Source organism: Myotis lucifugus, unplaced genomic scaffold (genome assembly GCF_000147115.1).
Source record: "Myotis lucifugus unplaced genomic scaffold, Myoluc2.0 scaffold_26, whole genome shotgun sequence".
NCBI classification, from domain to species: Eukaryota; Metazoa; Chordata; class Mammalia; order Chiroptera; family Vespertilionidae; genus Myotis; species Myotis lucifugus.
This window is the reverse complement of record NW_005871074.1, coordinates 8,606,189-8,626,073: the sequence shown is the minus strand read 5'-3', so window position 1 is coordinate 8,626,073 and position 19,885 is coordinate 8,606,189. Positions and strand designations below refer to the sequence as shown.

Below are 19,885 nucleotides of genomic sequence, written 5' to 3'. Positions count from 1 at the left end.
CCTCCCCTGGCAGCCTGTTCTCCCCCCAATTGCCCTCCTCCGATGAGCCTAATCGCCCACAACTGCCTTCCCTTGCCGGCCATCTTGTGGAGGCCATCTTGTGGCGGTCATCTTTGGATGACGTGAGGGCGTCGCGTGAGGGCACGAGGACCACCTAGGCTTTTATTAGTATAGATAAGCCTTCATTCTATTTGTAGAAACAATTGCCTCCAGGCAATAGATTTGTTTGCTTAGACAAATCAATCTTACAAAATAAATTACAGTAGTCCCCCATTACCAGTGGTTTCGCTTTCCAGCTTCAGTTACCCTCAGTCAACCACAGTCCAAAAATATTAAATGGAAGATTCCAGAAGCAAACAATTCATATGTTTTAAATTTTGCACCGTTCTGAGTAGTGTGATGAAATCACACACCATCCCATTCAGTCCTGCCTGGTATGTGAATCATCCTTGTCCAGTGTCCCCAAGCTGCATATGCTACTTGCCTGTTAGTCACTTAGCTGAATTATCAGATCAACTATCTCAGTATCATAGTGCTTGTGTTCAAGTCACCCTTATTTTACTTAATAATGGCCCCAAAGTGTAAGAGTACTGATGCTGGCAATTCAGATTTGCCAAAGAGAAGCCATAAAGTGTTTCCTTTAAGTGAAAAGATGAATAAAGTACAAGATGATGTTTTGAGAGAGACAAACCACATTCAAATAAGTTTTATTATAGTATACTAGAGGTTCAGTGCACAAAAATTTGTACACTCGGGGGTGTCCCTCAGCCTGGCCTGCACCCTCTCGCAGTCCTGGGGTCCTTGGGGGATGTCAGACTGACAGCTTAGGCCCACTCCCCACAGACATCCCTGTGGGAAGGCACTGACCACCAGGGGGTAGCTCCGGCCCCACCTCCCAATGCCCTGCTGCCGGTGGCCTCCCTCTGTGGGAGACGGCTGCCCCCCCCCCCATAGCCCCTCTACCACTGTCCTCCCCATCGCCGTCCCCTCCCTCTGCCCACTGGCACCCGCTTTGGATGGCCGGGGCCGCCGACTCACAGGCCCCGCCCCCCGCCGACCGGTGGTTCTGCCGTTCAGTTGATTTGCACATTTGGCTTTTATTATATAGGATTGTTAAAATTGTTCTATTTTATTATAGATTATTATTGTTAATCTTTTGTGTCTAATTTATAGATTAAACTTTATCATAGGCATGTATGTACTGGAAAAAGTACATGTAGGCTTTGGCACTATCTGCAGTTTCAGGAGGTCCTGTAACATATTGGTGGTGGGCAAGGGGGAACTACTATAATGATATTATGGGGGGTCTTCCTAATAGATCTGATCTGTGTTCAGGCTTTCCTGGCCGCAATCCACCATTTCTGACATCTGTCCCCTCTGATTTACTTACAAGTTTTATTTTACTATCCTAATCCCCAAAGCAACTCAGTTATTCAAAGATCATCCTGTCATGTTAACCTTCCTTTAAGTGAAATGCAATAATGTTGGCCTAAGTGATGGGTGCTCTTCCCTGTGACCCCTCAGTGAGAAACGATGGCTCTCCCTCTCCTCGCTGGTCGTGCCCATCACTTTGACCCTGCATCCAAGCTTCTAATACATATAGCTCCTATAAGCTCTCCAAGGATAGGGGCTGTTCCTTCTTCTCCACCATTCCCAGAATGGCACCTTACACCCAGTATGCTCAAAAAACAAACAAACAAACAAAAAACAGATAGTCCTGGTCAGTGTGGCTCAGTTGGTTGAACTTTGCCCCATGCACTGAAGGTCGCTGGTTCAATTCCCAGTCAGGTTGCAGGTTTGTATGGGAGGCAACTGATCCATGTTTCTCTCTCTCTCTCTCTCTCTCTCTCTAAAAAAATCTTTTAAAAATTAAAAAGTAAGAATAATAATATTACAAGAGACACAAATTAGCATGGACTTATTTATTTAAAATATTTCCTAATCATTCAAGTGCTGACTGTATAAATTATTTATGCCTTTTCCCTCTTCTTTGATGCCATCTCTAGTTATTACAGGGCTCCTAAATCTCCTTTCTAGAGAGTGAGCAGAAAAAATAAAAAGATTTCAATTTTAAAATGTCAATCAGTTCTGTTTCCTGTTAACATGCTTTTTATAATCTATTTATTGGTTATGAGATTTGACGCTACCATGAATAATTAGTTTTTGTAAAGTATTATGTAAAGGGGACATCTGTAATACTTTTAACAATAAAGATAAATTTTAAAAACATATTATGAATTATAATGTCTCCATAACTGAATGTCAGGAAATCTTATTACTCTGTATTTCAAAGGGATATTTTTACACAAATTTGTTATTTCCAAAGATAAGAATTATGTGAGTTCTGCTTACTTGTAATGTTCTGAACACCCCAAAATAAATTACAGTATTTGAATATAATGCCTGGTGAGCAATACTCATGGAATGATATTATCAATCACAAATTAAGGTATAAATAGCATAGCCCCACATTCTCAATAGCCGGTTCTGTGATAAGCAAATACTTTCATCATTTCATTTGTATTAAATCTAACAATGCATAAAGGTATCCAATACCTCCCCAAACCTCCAATCTCACCTCATCTCCAAGACTTCTTGTCGGGTTTCTTCGTATTTTTTCTTCCATTCATTTGCTTCAATCTCTTTAGTGATTATCTAGATTATAATAGAGAGAAAGCTTGGTTTTACCTACTCAATCTATTACAGCTTGAATTTAAGATCGGAGACTTGAAACAACAGTTCCTCCCAAGTCATTCACTTACGTTAGGAATGTAAAACCTCATCATCCATCTAATGCTCATAAACATTTAGAAAAATACTCTTAGCCACATGGGATGCTGGAAACGTAGCCACCAGAGTAAAGGTGAGTAGAACATCTCCTAGGAAAATTCCAATTGGTAACTGAGTTCTCTGTAAATTCAACCTCAGGCCAGGGTCTGGCTCTCGCTCTGTAGGCCTAGAACACAGATTGGGACAAGACACCCAGAGCAGAGCGTCATCTGACAGAGAGTCACTTTAACCCAAGGAGACACCAGTGCACCAATCTTAGTTAGGATGAGAAACGAAACTGCCACAAAGTCAGAGCATTAGAAGTTGGCACGACCAGCATATTCTCTTTCTGCAGAGATTTCTGATTGCTTGATAAAAATAGACTCAGAAAGAGAGAGTCAGAAGTTCAATGCCTCCAGCCAGTGCATCCATCTCACTATAGGCTGTGCAGAACCCATGGGATGCCCATACTAAATGGAAAAGAAATTATCTAAATTCACTGCCTGAAACTCCATTTGCCTTGCACAGGGCTTGGATGGGCACACCTTGTTCTCTTTTTATTTACTTCTCTGTGCTTCTCTCTTTCTAATCGGTACATTTTTACTTGGTGCCTTTAATCAGGATGCCAGAAGCCAGCTTATCTGCTTTGGTGACTAAACACATCTTTCCATCTTTCCTGTGATCCATGAGGGGGACATCTCATAGTTTAACTCTCAGGAGGAAGGTGAAGTCATTTTTCTCATTTACGAGATTGGGCAGGGCGGGGGGGGGGGGGGGCTCCTCACCACTGCACCCAAGCTGACAACAGGATTAGTTGACATCTCTCATTACCAACCTAATGCTATTTTTTAAAATATGTATTTTTATTGATTTCAGAAAGAAAGGGAGAGAGATAGAAACATCAATGATGAGAGAGAATCATTGATTGGTGGCCTCCTACACGCCCTCTACTGGGGATCAAGCCCACAACCCGGGCATGTGCCCTTGGCTGGAATCAAACCTGGGACCCTTCAGTCCACAGGTCAATCAGTGCTCTATCCACTGAGCCAAACCAGCTAGGTCCTTAATGCCATTTTTTAAAGCTTTAAGAGACATGTATCACAGGTACTTAACTACTTTCATCACATTATAAAAATAAAATTGCTCCACCTGCTTTAAAATAGGGTGGAGTCATCAAGTAATACACAAGCCAAGTACATAAACATAGCACAGAAATATAACAGGAGAGGATGATAACTGATTACTAGTATATAACAATGTCTTTCATATTTTTCAGATCATCCAAGGCCTAGCAGTGACCTATTTTTGAACAGAGGCTGCTCAAGAAACATGATAAAGGTATTTGAGAGTTGAATTAAAGAATGGATGAAGGTAGGAAACAATTGTATATTAGTGCAAGTCTAGAATTTAAGGAATTTTTATGTACGAGCATACTATATACTAATATGCTCTGTAAAATGAAGGCACTAATTTACAAACTCATGTGGATAAAGTTAGCAAATTTTGATATTTAAAATTTCAAGGCTAAAAGATAAAGAGGACACCACAATGTCAGGACCCCAGCACCAACGTGGCGTTTTACAGGGAGCCCTTTATCCGAGCTAGACAAGCTGCAGGAAACACGAACTTCCAACGGGGATAACGGAGGCCAGCAGAGATGGAATCTGCCCGCTGCACATGGCTTCACAAAGAATGGAGCGATAAGTGGGTGGAACAAGAAAGCATTTACCTCTTCTCTTATCAGGGTGAGCACGGCTGTCTTATCTGATTCACTGAGGCAGATGCCATCCAGGGGATTCTCTCCGCCACAGGCCACGGACACGGGGGCCTCCTCCACAGGGGACTCCAACGGTCCCTGGGGGGGAGGGGAGGAGGAAGAGGTTACATTTAATACGTTTAATCTTCAGCTTCTTAATCCCAAGCATCTTTCAATAATTTCCTCATTGCTACATTGATCACAATCTTTAAAAACATGTTTAGAGTAAAAAAACACACACAATAAAAACCCAGCAGGGTTTTTTAAAAATCAAGTCTAGCGACAGTGCTATCTAAAGGAAAAACTTGTTCTAAGGATTATCAGGGTGTCTTGCTTGTCTAACAGATAGCCTAGAGAAGTTTTCTTCTTATCCCCCAAAAGGAAGTGTACTTATCATAGTGGTCAGTCACCAAAGAATACTACCTGGTTCATGGTTCATCTTTCAAGGGGTTTCTGGGGATGATGTGTTCCATGTAAATACATTTCCCAAAGAAAGTCAACTTTTTTTTTTTTTTTACATGTTGATGCTTTGTGTGTCTATGTAGTCACTTTGGATGGAAATATTTCTAAAATTTTTTTTACTAAGTTTCAGGCCTAGGAAGGCAGAAATGGTGAATGTGCCTGACCCCACCCAGCCCGGGCGATTCAGGATCACCAGAAAGTCTTTGCTCTGCAGTGATGTGCCACAGCCCAGTGATGCTGTCAGGTGTGCACCATTACTTGTTCCTGACAACGTGCCCACACTCCCATTTTTGGTTCTTCCTTGCTATTGTTTCAGTCCTGTCTGGCAGCACTGCACTTTCTGATACACCAGCTTGTTTTTATCATAAACTCGGGTTTTAGAGAGCCACATATGGTTAATATTTTATTTTTCACAAGAATATAGGTTCTATACTATCTTCCTTCTGAGAAAGCATTTTTGGTGCTATTTGTCCCTTACCTATACAAGTAAGCTTTTTATATAAATGGGGGGAAAAGTTCATCAAATAACATCCGATATGCCAGCCAAAGTGACCTAGGAAAAATCTTAAATGTCAGTATAACTAATCAATTAATTATTGCTCATAATCAATCAGCTCTCTGGTATTTTGTTTGAACCAGAACTGAACATAAAGTCCAAGGTTCACTTAGACCAGTGGTTTTTAAACTTGCCAGGGTCATTATAGACTCATCCTTTCTCTAAAAAATACTCAAAAATACACAATTGTGCAGACAGCTTCACAGACCTCATCCAGTATAGAAACTCTGGGCTTAGGCCACAGAAAAGGGAAATGCAAAGCCACAGGCTGGCCGTGCCCATCTGCAGCAGCATTTGGGGGAGGGTGGACCACATGCTGACGGAAGTCCAAAACTCCTCAGAAACACTATCTTGGGACAGACCTATCACTAGAGCCAAAAGTCACTTGTGGCGGGAAGCCTCTAAAATGGCTCCCGTGACCCCACCTCCTGGTACCAATCCTCTCGGGCAGTCTCTTCCTTGGAGCAGGCTAGACCTAAGGACTCACTCGTAAAGGACACAATATGGTAAAAGTCATGGCATGTCACTTTGTTTACAGAAAGACCCAGCTTTCACGCAGTGAGAAGCTCCATGGGGAGGTCCATGTGGCAAGGAACTGATGGCTCTGTCAACAGCCAGTGAGGACCCGAGATGGGCCCACAGCCACATGAGTGAGCCTGGAGGTGACCGCAGCCCTGGTCTACACCTTGACTGCAGCCCATGAGACTCGGAGTCATCCCAGGGTTCCTGATCCAAAAATGATGGCGTAATACATGTTTGCTGTGGACAACTGATACACCCCGGACATGTGATCATTCTATTACTTCCTGTGCCATGTCTATCATCAAGAGGCTTTCCCATAGTCTTGCTTCCCGTGTAATTGCCTACAGGGAGATAATGTACTACGTTAGGCAAACACATTTGGTTCGCCTTGTTACATTTCCGATTCTAAATTAATACCTTTTAAAGTCTGTCTTTTGTGAGTGTTTATTACTCTAAGCCAGAATCCCCATCTCTAGGAACTAACTTCCCTGTGCCTCCCATGACCCTTGTGTTATCAAGGATGTGACCATTCTATTAACTTGGTTTTCTTAGTAAGGAAAATATCAGTATCTATTCTAGAGTTCTTTAAGTCGTTTTGTTTTTCATCAGCACAGCTTCAGCTTTCCTGCCACCTGCCACGCAGCCGATGAGTCCCGGCTCCCACAGCCCCTAGGACCACATTCTAGTACAGCCGTGGACAAACTATGGCCCGCGGGCCGGATCCAGCCCGTTTGAAATGAATAAAACTAAAAAAAAAAGACCGTACCCTTTTATGTAATGATGTTTACTTTGAATTTATATTAGTTCACACAAACACTCCATCCATGCTTTTGTTCCGGCCCTCCAGTCCAGTTTAAGAACCCATTGTGGCCTCGAGTCAAAAAGTTGCCCACCCCTGTTCTAGTATAACCTTCACCACAGGCGGGGTGTCGTTTTCATTCTGTACCTGTTGCCAGTGCTGTTCAAAATAAATATAATGCAAGCCATATGCAATTTAAAAATTCTCAGCAGCCACATTGAAAAAAGTAAAAAGAAACAGGTGAGAATCATTTTAATAACATAGTTTAGTTAGCCCAAAATATTATCATCTCAACATGAAATCAATATAAAGTTAGAGACATTTTACCTCCCTTCGTTTTATGCAAGTCATCAAAAACTGGTTGTATTTTTACACTTACAGGACATCTCATTCGGACTAGCTACATCAAGTGCTCAGCTGCACATGCACTAGGGGTTGCTGTCCGAGAATCTCGGGATAGAGTGTGAGCCCCTCAAGTGAAGAAGCTGTGTTTTATTTATATTTCATCCCCATCACCAAACAATGGCCATAATTTATTTAAAGATTTAACATGAGCTTCGAAACAAATGCTAAAAAAACCTGAGCTCCACTTAACTCCCCCCTCACCTGCCAAGTTTAGGAACTTACAGGCACGGCAGATCCATCTTTCTCCATTTTCTGGCACGTCTCTTTTTCTACGCCTAAAACACAGAGTCATTTTTGTAGTTAACCCAAGCAGCTGGTTCCTCCCCTTCCTAGTGAAAGGCACTGGGAAACCCCCAGCACAGGCCCAGAATGACATCTATAACACACGAACGCACCCCAAGTTCTCACAGGGGCGCTGGCTTTCTATTGATCACTGTGTTGTCCATGTTAAAAGTCCAAAATATTTAGAAGAAAGAGGAGTGCGGAGTTAGTCAGTCATAAATGAATCCACAATCTTCAGGTGCAAAGAACAGCAAGTCTGTCCTTTGTGCCCATGTGCTAACCATGGGATTATTTCAGTGAGAGGAAACACTGAATGCTGTTTTATTACCAACGTCTTAAACTCCAGCCCAAAAGGGTACCCTCAATCTAAGGAGTATAGCAGTAGCAGATAAAACAATAAGCTCCAAATTGCAATACCCACAAAACTAAATTCATTTTGTACCTCCCACTCTACCACCAGAGACATTTTAAAAAACCTAACACTAGATGTTTTCTAATTAAAGGAATAAGCTCTCACTGAAGACAATTTTTTTTAAATTGTTATTTAGAGAGAGGAAGGAAGAGGGAGAGGGAGAGGGAGAGGGAGAGGGAGAGGGAGAGGGAGAGGGAGAGGGAGAGGGAGAGAGAGACCAACATGAGAGTGAAACATCCTATACACCCTGCACTAGAAATAGAGCCTGCAACCTGGGCATGTGCCCTGACCGGGAATCAAACTGGCAACTCTTCAGTGCACGGGATAATGCCCAACCAACTGAGCCACAATGACCAGGACTAAACACAATTTTAAAATATTTTAAAATTTTATAAGACTACAATCTCCCACAAAGCAATAACAAATTATTATTTTAGCAAATTCTGTCTATAATGAATTATTTTTAAAACACAACTGTGACTATTCTGCTTAAAAACCTTCAATGGCCCTGGCTGGTTTGGCTCATGGATAGAATGTCGGCCTGCGGACTGAAGGGTCCTGGGTTCCATTCCGGTCAAGGGCACATGCCCAGGTTGCAGGCTCGATCCCCAGTAGGGGGCGTGCGGGAGGCAGTCGATCAATGATTTCCTCTCATCATTGATGTTTCCCTCTCTCCTTCACCCTTCCTCTCTATCAATAAAAATGTATTTAAAAAAAGAAAAGAAAAAACCTTCGATGGCTCCCCTCCACGTACAGAAGCAAGCCCCAAATCCTCAGTACCACTTCATTTTCCCACTTACCCTGTCCTCACAGAGCTACTGGGCATTTTACCCACATGGCAGGTTCCTTCCCAACCCAGAGAGAGACGCTCGTTCTCTGGTGCACATCTATGTATCTATCAAACCAAGCTCCAAGGTGACTTTCCCCAGTAAATGTTCTCTGATTCATCTGACAGGGTCAGTACACCTGTCCACCTCACACTCCCACCCGCATGACCACAGCCTCTGCTTCTCCCCTGATATGGATAATCAGTTACACACAGTGACATACTACCTACCCACTATGAGGACAGCACTGTATCTAACAGAACTCCAGCTCTACAAATTTGTTGCAGGAATTTCCTCCGAGTGAGGAAGAATATAATTCAACAAATATCTACTATGCACCTGCAGCCGAGGAAATTCAAAGATGAATCACTCATAGTCCTTAACCTTGAGAAGCTTATCAAAGATCCCTTCTATAATGAATACACAAAACGCGAATGGTAAGAAGAAATGTGCTGGGAGCATAAAGCATGGTGGGAGCCAAGTGATGTTTTTGAAATAGACCCAAAAGGATGGGCAGAATTTCTATAGGAGATGGCAAAGGAAGATATTTCAAATAAGAGAAATAAGTGTAGCCCACCTAACTGAGTAAGGTGGTATAAAGGGAAATGGCAAATGAAATCTTGGGAAAGAAGTCAGAGCAGAAAGAGGCCTGGGAAGAAATCTGGAATAGTGCCTGGCACGTTTATTTTATAGATGAAAAACTGAGACCTGGGGGCAGGGAGGAGGCTGGAAGAAAAACTCTCACAAAGTCCTGATTTCTACCCGCTTCCCTCATTTGATGAGAGATCATGATTTCTTAAATTCTAGGTATAAAAACGCCAAATTAAATTATGTTGATTTTTTTTAATAATGTTTAATATAGTCAGGAACATGGTTCTAAACATTTCACAAGTCAAGTTTAGGGTCACAGATACAACTTGGGACCTAGAAGGAGGGCCTCCGCTCTACAATGTTCTGAGAGTCCAACAGCAAGAAGGTTAGCAAGAAAGTTAGTCTATATAGGTTCTTATTTGGACATTAAGAAGGATTTTATAGGGCATCGGTTAATTTCAGTCTACCACATCTGTGAGCAGGACAATTTATAATGGTCTAGTGCTGTGGTCAGCAAACTGCAGCTCGCAAGCCACATGCGGCTCTTTGGCCCCTTCAGTGTGGCTCTTCCACAAAATACCGACTTCTGCACATGGGCCACGAAGTTTCAATCGCACTGTACATGTGCACCTGCACGTGGTATTTTGTGGACGAGCCACACTCAAGGGGCCAAAGAGCCGCACGTGGCTCGCGAGCCGCAGTTTGCCGACCACTGGTCTAGTGTAATGAAAACAAGCTCTTTGTACTTTAGCTTTGAGATGAAAAGACCATGGAACCTACTGCTAAGGTCTGAATCCTAGTTCTACCATTTACTAGACATTTACAAGTGACCTGGGCCAAGTTACTTAACTTCTGTGTCTCACTTTCCTTCTCCGAAAAATGGGGAAAAAATAATACGTAGCAAAGAGTAGTGAGTTAATACATGGAAAGCACTTAGAACAATGCCTGCACATGGTAAGGAATTACACGTTAGTTATTATTTCTGTAAGTTGAACAAGGAGCACTATAATCACATCATGGTTACAGGCCACTATACTTTGAGGTGTAGCCACATTAAAATAAATTATAAAAAATTATTATAATTTTATAATAAATTATAAAAAATTTCAAGCAGCCCCACACATTAGTGCATCCAGTACATCCTGCCACACTAATCCGTATGTCCCTGGTATTTGATAAGACACCCTTTTTGTGTCTCTTTTCTAGGTGAAGAAGCAAAGCTTAGATCAGAATCCAAATTCTCTAAGGCGTCTCAGCTTTAGGCTTTCAGGCATTTCTATGCTATGTACATTAGAAAGATGAATACATACTTCCATACCTGCTTCTGAGGATGAAAACGCATGATTTATGGTAGACACGGGAACATTGGAACATTCAAAGTACTCCAGGTCTTCCTCTGGCTCACCTTTCACCTCGGCCCCGGCTGATTTCTGACCAGATGAAGTGGATGCCAGTTTCTCCTCATCGGTAGCATGGCCGTCCCTATTAGAAATGTCTGAACTCTGGGAGATCACTGCTCCTTCATCCTGGGAAAGGCAACAGAGAAGATGACCATTAGGTAGGGAAAGGGACATCTCACAGCAGCCACTATTTGCTTAGAATTAACCACAGATCTGAGTACAGATGAAGGAAGAAGCTGGAGTCCTTCAATCACAGAATGTTGCCTTTTTCTAGCACCGAGCTTTTCTGCTTCAAATCTGAGGTTTGACAAATTAACCTTCTCTAGCCTAAATTTATGAGAAAGAAGTTTAAGTGGTCCAAGGCAGTGGTTTCAAATATTCTGCTCATAAGCCTCATAAATTAAACCAAAAAAAATCTATGTACCCCACTGTATTCCCAAGTGCCATCTAAAATCTGTTCAGCGTCAGTTTAAATAATTTCAAAGGATATAATATCTAATATAGTTTAAATACTACCATGCTTAATTCAATGTAATTATTCTAATGATTTGATATCCTACAGTGTATTTAAAATTGGACACGAACAACCTCTTTAATAGTCAGAAATGTACATCATTCCTTTTCCTCTCTGAACCTACACTTCCCAGTCTACTTCACTTCCATCAACTCAGGTTCTCCTATTTGGTTGAAAGTGATGAGTTGGAAAATCATCTTTTTTTAAAAATATTTTTTATTGATTTTTTACAGAGAGGAAGGGAGAGGGATAGAGAGTCAGAAACATCGATGAGAGAGAAACATTGACCAGCCGCCTCCTGCACACCCCCCACTGGGGATGTGCCCTCAACCAAGGTACATGCCCCTGACTGGAACCGAACCCGGGACCCTTCAGTCCGCAGGCCGACGCTCTATTTACTGAGCCAAACCTGTCAGGGCAATCATCTGACTTTAAAAAAAACATTATCCGCTCACTGGAATCAATCACCTCCTTAAAACCTACATCAATATTTCAATCTCCCCTTTGTTTGGTGCCCCAGAGATTTCACACCCAGTGGTGATTTGAAATGGGTGAGAGGGAACCATAAAATAATGGGAAAGGGGAATTGTGAAAGGGTTTCCTTGTCCTGAGAGGCCTTTTCAGATTAGTTTAGGATGCTGGTTCTCATAAATCTGAATATTCCAATACCCAGTGGGAAGTCTCCATTAACCACCATGCCCCACCCTGGGGGTGGGGAAATGCATTCGTAGTTTGGGGACCACTGGTCTAAGAGATGTTCTGGTGATAGACAGACTTACCTGTGAACACCCATCCAAAGCAAGAGACTGCGTTTCATATTTCTTCACCTTACAGCCACTCCTGAAAGAAAAACAAATTAACCAAGCTGGTTGGGAATCTCACTAACTTCCGAGCTATGAGATGGAGCAGTGAGCAGTGTGTGCAGATAGAAGCCAAGGCATACAGCACCACACAAGTCGTACATCTACATGTCAGAGATGGAGCAGCTTTTACATCTCTGAATCTTCTCTGGAGAGACGGGGCAAGCAAAGAACTACAGTCAATTCATTCTCTGAAAAGACCTCCTCAAGAGGAGGAGTTTTTCATTACATACCACCACAGCCTTTGAGAGAGCAGACTTAGCAGAGACATTCAGTTCATCTGATCCTCACTCACTTGGGCTTTGGCATTCATTAGAAAAATTACCACGCTGGACTAGATTCTTTAAAAAATTCTTTATTGCACTAAAAGCCATAGAAGTCTAATGAGACAACTCCGGACATGTGTGCTAACAAAGTAGAACTGGGGTTAACAGAAAGTATAAAAAGGAAAATATCTGTGTAAACTATTACCATTCCTATTAAATAGTAAGATGGAAAGAACGTTATGGCTGGAACCAGGGAAAACTCAAACCAATTTGTGATCCAAAGACTAGTTCAAATTCTTTTGTTTGAATGAACTTAAAATTTCCAGTAATGCGACTCTGACAAAAAAAAAATAATAATTTGCAACTTTTTTTTCTTGTGTGGGGAAACAAAACAAAAAAAAAAAAGGCAAGCGCATATGTTACCAAAACGTGCACAACCACTATCGGGCTCATGATTTTCTTTCCTAATGCTTGAGTGCCACCCCTTGCCACCAAACTCAAGTTGGTCCACAAGAATTCCAATCATAGTATGATGTCTCCATTTTATCCCCTGCTCCAACCCAGCAGCCTTATTCTATCGAGAAAGCCAATTATTTCCAACATTAAATAGCAGAGCAGTGCCTGAAACCCCTGCCAGATGATCTTTGGGGCCAAGCCAGCATTCGGTATCAAAGCGCCACACAGGCGTGCCAAGGCAGAGAGCGCAAGCTCACGCACCTAAGGTTGGAAGGCCGATCGCCACTCCTTCGGGTACAGACAATCACAAGGCTAAGCTGACTCATGAAGTGGCAAATGAAATGCAAAAAATAATCAGAAGGTCAAACTCAGAACCGAAGCCAACATGCTGTGGAGAGGTGGTCTGGGAGGAGGGTAGAGGAACTGCCAACAGTCCCAGGGACAAACAGAAACCACAGTAGAGGTACTTACAACAGAAAACAGAGAAATTTCACTTGTTCAGTAGTCCTGAGGCACCAACAAAATGAGAAACAGGAAAGAGACAGACAGATGGAGAAAAAAATCATGTAAAGCCTGGAATATTTATCTCTAGTCCGGTAGATGTAAAGGCTGCAAAGTTCTTTCTATGAGGTGAGATACAAATTTAAAATGTCATATTTATGAATGTTATCACTGGTGAGTGAATGATTGTCAGGAACCTCATCTGTAATGAGTAAGAGTGATAGAAGCATTCAGAAATGCCACATATTCAAGTTTATAGATGAAAAAGTAAGCATTTCACTGCTGAACACATTTACTCTTAAATGTCTAGTCAGCTAAGGCAATGCATGAATAAAAATAAAGTTGAAGATGCATCTGCTTCTATCTGCTGTAGGTGTGTGTCACTAGACACCTTAAATGATTTTTCATACTTTATTTGGTCCACAAAAATCCTAATCATAGGATGATGTCTCCATTTCATAGAAGAATCTGAGACACCAATTACATACATCTTTTAAAAAGTCACACAAGTACCCTGCTAACAGAACTTCTAACTCTCCACTAGATTCTACCACCACAAGTATATTTTCAGTCTTTCCTACCAATAGGGTTTTGCTAAACAAAATCCCAGTTACACAAAGGTCAAGCACCCTTCTCAGAGGCAAGAGTTTTGATTGCATAGAATTTTTAAAAAAATCTGTAAGGTATATTATTAGATCAAGAAGTCCATTCACCAAAAACAGAATAGGAGGACAATGCTACCAGGTGAGGATGGTAGGACTCAAGAGAGGGTGCTTCTTGCTACGGAAAATAAGGTGTAGGATCAATTTCCCTCCCTTTGATCTAATCTCATCTAACATGAATGCAATGGCTACATGCCTTCAACATGTGTCGGAAGGAAGGCTCCCAAATGAAATGACTTATCAACCTTGCTGGGCAGAGACACCCCATATATAGGATATCCCATATCAGGAAGCACCAAGGCAATGAGCTGGCCAACACATACCCCAAGCACTGTCTCGACAATAGTAACTAACCTTAGACACAGAAGAGCACTTTGAGGACACCTGATCAATCATCTTTTTCAGCAACCATTTAACTGTTCATATATAATCAGAGAACAGATCAACAAGTATTACTGACATCTTATTCCCCTAGATCAGTGGTTCTCAACCTTCCTAATGCTGTGACCCTTTAATACAGTTCCTCATGTTGTGGTGACCCCCAACCATAAAATTATTTTCGTTGCTACTTCATAACTGTAATTTTGCTACTGTTATGAATCGTAATGTAAATATCTGATATGCAGGATGTATTTTCATTGTTACAAATTGAACATAATTAAACCGTAGTGATTAATTACAAAAACAATATGTAATTATATATGTGTTTTCTGATGGTCTTAGGCGACCCCTGTGAAAGGGTCGTTCGACCCCCAAAGGGGTCTCGACCCACAGGTTGAGAACCGCTGCCCTAGATATTCTGAAGTTGCGGAAGAACTGATTCCTACATTGCTCGAGCTTCTTGGTCCAGATTGATACTTTCTGCTCTTTAAACCTTTCCCTTTAGGATAATACACCACACCATCCAGCATTTTTCTTGAAGTCATAGTAATACTAAAAATTTCTTCCCTAATGATCTATGGTGACAATTAAAAACATGATATTTCTTCTCAACTTCCTTTTTCATACTTCATCTTCTATGTCATTGATCTCTCTTATATTCAATTTTTAGCAAAATGCCACAATGTCACAAAGGGGTATATTGTCACCACTTAGTTTTGTGATGAGGGAACCCTATAACAAATTTAACATGAAACTTGACATGGACTGTGGCCTGAGGTCATCACTCTGAAAACTCCAAGGAGCTTGCAAAAGTGGCTCTAGATTTCCCAGGGCAAGGGGTAGGGTAGGGGTAGTGTCACAACACACAACGAAAGTCTAGTCAGATTTCTGTCATTGTTTAAAATATTCCTGATTCTTATTGGAAATTCACCTCCTTGCTGATGGAACCACAAGCTAACCATAAAGACATAAGAATTCTCCCCAACTTTCAGTGGTTTGTTTTCCAAAAAAATCACAGCTTTCTGTTTTAAGTGAAAAACTTCTATAAGACCCTTTTGGACCATTTTCTATAAGTTCTTGACACTAGACAGTTAATCTGTAGGCTTGGAATTTTTGTTTTATCCATAGAGAATCTGAAGATGGTGGCTAGCATATCACTTGAATTCTGTAAGTAAAGCGACTCCTGACAGCCCAGATAGGATTTTTGAAAGCCATCAAATCTCTACCTGCCCATCTTGTTAAACAGGACGAAAGTACCAAAAGTAGGGGTGGTAGGGTGGGGAAAGAGCTCAGTTGAATAAGCTGAGGATTCATAAACCAGGCAGCCATTGAAAAAGGAAACCTCTGGTATTTGATTCCACACAAAAGTTTGCTTTAAAACAGTGAAGACTGCAATATGAAGTCGTAAGCTTTGTGTCTGCCCACCTGCACCTCAAAGATAACTCCAGATCACCAAAACCCACAGCAGCCGGCTGCCAAACTTTCAGAGTGTACACAGAACACAACACCCACACCCCTCATCACTCACGTTATTAAACGCGACTTTGCCTTCTTGGGTGATTCTAAGGTTTCATTAACATGATTACCAGCAGGAGAACAACAGTCACCATTTGTTAAAGCTGTAGTTGGTTTAAAGGGATCCGTGGATTCATCAAAGTGGTAGGACCCCTTAGAGGAGAGGGGAGGGGAGTCCTGCAGTGCGGACTGGCCACCCAGGGGACTGAAACTGGGATTCTGCTTAGAAGACGCTTGGGAGAGAGAGGCATCGTCTGTGGCTTGGTCCGGGGGCGGTTCTGAACCTTTGGTGCCTACTGGCTTACTGATGCCATCTTTCTGTACCTTTGGAGGCAGTTTGTTACCCAGTTTCCTGCCAAGTTTTCTTGGAAGGCCTTTCCTGGATTCTACACTTTCTACATCTTCTATGAAATCGAACTCCAGCTTCAGAGGTGAGCTCCTTGACTCCTCCAGCAGCTCCACCCCGGAATCATTGGTGTCACTACTGGGAGTGCTGCTTGTTTCCCTAACGTCAGGGGCAGATTTCTGAGTCCTGGCATCTCCTAGCAAAGGACTTGTGTTCCCATCCATTTCATCAGGATAGGATGCCTGGGGGAGAGGCATGCCCTCCATGGAAGTTTCTGAGAACTCGCCAACTGTTTTCTTCCTCAGAGAGATGGGTTTGGGCTTTCTCAGCTTGCTTCTGCTGGGCACTGGCTCCGGACAGGAGTTCCCACTCTTCAGGTCAGCTTCTGTGGAAGCCTCCAGTGTAACCCCCATGGTGCTTTCTGTCATCGCCTTGTCCTGGATGGCTTCTGGCGGGCTGGAGGGCAGAGCCTCGCCTGAGATGGCAGTTACACAGCCATATGCTGCTTCTGTCCCAAGAGCTGCCTCTGAGTTATCCGTGGACTTGGTTGCTATTGAAAATGGCCTCACTACTGAAATTTTGCTACTATCGTGTTCAGGTTCTTCTTTGAAATCCCTGACGGAGTAAGAATCAATAGCCTGCTGTGAAACCTCATTTTCTGAGGGTCTAGAATGAGTCTCAGATGAACATTTTGCAACCACTTCTGCTATCAGCTGTTCATCAACTTCTTGTGAGTCTAAAACAAAACACAAAAGCCATCTATTAAAGAATGATCTTTTTGGCATTGGTAAATATTCTCTACTTGCTGAATCCACATAGACAAGTAGGCTCTTTCCTCTTTGCATTTGTTAAGCATCTCTATGGCAGCACAACCACAAAAGGAAGAGCCGGTACTGCACCCAAAAGTGAATTTTCCATTCCCAAGCTATTACCCAAATTATACAAATAATAATTATACCAAACAGAGCTACTTAGGAAAAGGCTAGTAGATCATGGTGCACTGCAAAGCATATGATTGATGTTAAAATTCTGCAGGTTAAAATGACGGATCTGGAAGAAACTTTAGATGCTGACAGCTCAGGTGCAGGGGATCTGGCACTGACAGTTCCGGGGCACTGCCTAATAGTCCCAGGTTCCAGATTTAACACAGCAAGCAGATGTTAATTTTTGGATGTTAAAGACAAGTACTCCCTCTTCCCCAGAATGGAATTTAAATAATTCAACTGTTTCAAAATTAATTCAGCCAGCTCAGAATAACTTCTCTCTAGACTGAAAACCTAAAAGAACCAAATAAAATTAAAAAAATTTGAAAGAGCAGACACAGAAATGGCTTTAAAAAACAAATAGCCCTTATTTTGCTAAGACAATAAGTCATAAAATAATAACGTCATTTTTTCTTTATAAGGGCTTTCTGAGTTGGGTCAGGAATTCTCTCAAATCACTTGTAAAAAATAAAGATTCTTTTTAATTGGGGGTCTTAGTAGGAGAATTGCTTTAATTAGGAAGGTGTAATGAAGGTATTTATTTAAAGCACAAACTAAAATCGCGCTTTCCTGACTTAAATATCTGAAATAATGATAGAGTAGCAGCAAAAACTGAATAAGCTGGTTATTACCACAGTATCTCATGACTTTAAAGGAAACTCAGAGATGACCCACTAAACCAAATCCTAATCCTAATCCTAATGCAGGATCAAAAACCTGAGCATCGCTGAAAAAGTTTTGGAAAGTACTCACACACCTTTTTACATGACTCTTTTATGACTGGGATTGGCAGTGGCTTCTGCCTGTAGCTCTAGGAAATAAAGGTTTTTACCTATTGTATCAGAAATCATGCCACCTACCAGGGTGGCATGGGGCAGGAAAACCAACATCCTCATCTGAATTCAGCCCCCCACACTGAGCAGGGGGGAAAGGAGCTCCACCAAGAAGACACCACCCCGCCTGGCATGTCTTGGCTAGCTCAAGCCAGGTGCCAGGTAAGTAAACTTGCCAGTCAGTCCTACACCTCGGCCCTGCAGACCCCACCTTGGTCTATATCTTCAGTCACCAGCAGAAAGTACTGGCGGGGCGGGAGAAGATTGCTCATTGACTTAAACCTGTTTTGGGAATCATGAGAACATCAAGCAAGAAAACTAATTAATCACATAACTCAACAAGGTATTCTGAGTAAGACTTTTTAAAAATATATTTCATTGATTTTTTTACAGAGAGGAAGGGAGAGGGATAGAGAGTTAGAAACATCGATGAGAGAGAAACATCGATCAGCTGCCTCCTGCACACCTCCTACTGGGGATGTGCCCGCAACCAAGGTACATGCCCTTGACCGGAATCGAACCTGGGACTCTTCAGTCCGCAGGCCGACACTCTATCCACTGAGCCAAACCAGTCAGGGCAAGATTTTTTTAATTTATGCTCTAAACAGTACATGTCCAACACCAGTTGACCCCACATCCCTAAGTGCTGCCGTAAGATAGAACCTAACCTTCAAGCATCACACCACAGGTAACTTTCACTAAGTAAAACACCCATTCTCAGTAGGCTCCAGTTCCCAAACTTCCATCAGTGAAGAGTTCTAGCCACAGCTGTCAGTCCCTGTTTCTAATCTGAAAGCACTGTTGTGTAACTAACCTACCTCTCTTCATCCTTCCATTTTTAATAAATCCTGGATTCCTTAAAATCTTCCTCCAGGGAACTGAAGAGCTCTCTCCCTGAAATGAGTTTGATGAGTCTGACAAGCACTGCACTGCCTGGTGGCTTGGTGAACACAGACAGCGATTAGATCAGTAGATGAATTCAAAGCAAACACAGAGGAAATTAAAAAATAGACCACCATTTCCACTTCTGCCACGTCTGCTGCTGTTAATGAAACTTCCTTTCCATAGTCAGCCTCCCATAAATCTAAAAGGTGTGAATTGCCCATGGATGCTCTCAAACAGCAGATCTCTCCTATATTCATTCAGGATGTAGACTATTCTGTAAAAAGAAATGTTTCCTTTGCCCTTTATATATTTTTAAAAGAAAAGGCATGAAATGCCAAAAACCTTAAAGATTAAAGTACCACCCTGGGGCGGGGAGGTGGGGGGGGAAGGCCAGGGGAAGGTCAATGGGGGGAAAAAAGGAGACATATGTACTACTATTTGTAATACTTTAAACAATAAAATAAAATTTTAAAAAAAGATTAACAGCTAGACATTCGGGTTTGCACTCCAGTATAAGGAAAACATACTGCGTTAAAATACAAGCTTATGAAAAACCTTGAAAGCCTTAGATTAGAAGAGGGGAAATGCCATTATCACAAATATATTTGAAACTCAGAAATGTATTCAGCTGAAATATTCTGAGAACCAACTGACTAGCTGCTTTCACATGTATAATCTCATTTTAGAAGAAAGAAAACCACAACCACTTGGAAAATAATGTGTATTACTTCAGATTTGGCATTATTTTCAAGTATGCTTGACTTTTCCCCCTCAGGTTTTAACTTTTTGGTGAAGCATTGTCTGCAAACTCCTTTTAGATCTATCCCTTCCTGTCCTTTAGCTACAGATGGTCCCCTGTATGAGTTTTATTTGACATGTAAAGTGAGAAAGCTGCCAAAATT

The 19,885-nt window shown here is 41.8% G+C and overlaps 1 protein-coding gene across 1 annotated transcript in view; it reads right to left on the bottom strand.

Moving 5' to 3' along the window:
• TACC1 (transforming acidic coiled-coil containing protein 1) overlaps positions 1-19,885 on the bottom strand; it is a 49,123-nt gene that overhangs the window by 12,782 nt on the left and 16,456 nt on the right. The window contains 6 exon segments of the mRNA XM_023751895.1: positions 2,579-2,655; positions 4,499-4,624; positions 7,492-7,544; positions 10,700-10,907; positions 12,075-12,135; positions 15,950-17,018. Of these exon segments, the coding sequence (XP_023607663.1) occupies positions 2,579-2,655; positions 4,499-4,624; positions 7,492-7,544; positions 10,700-10,907; positions 12,075-12,135; positions 15,950-17,018 (1,594 nt within the window).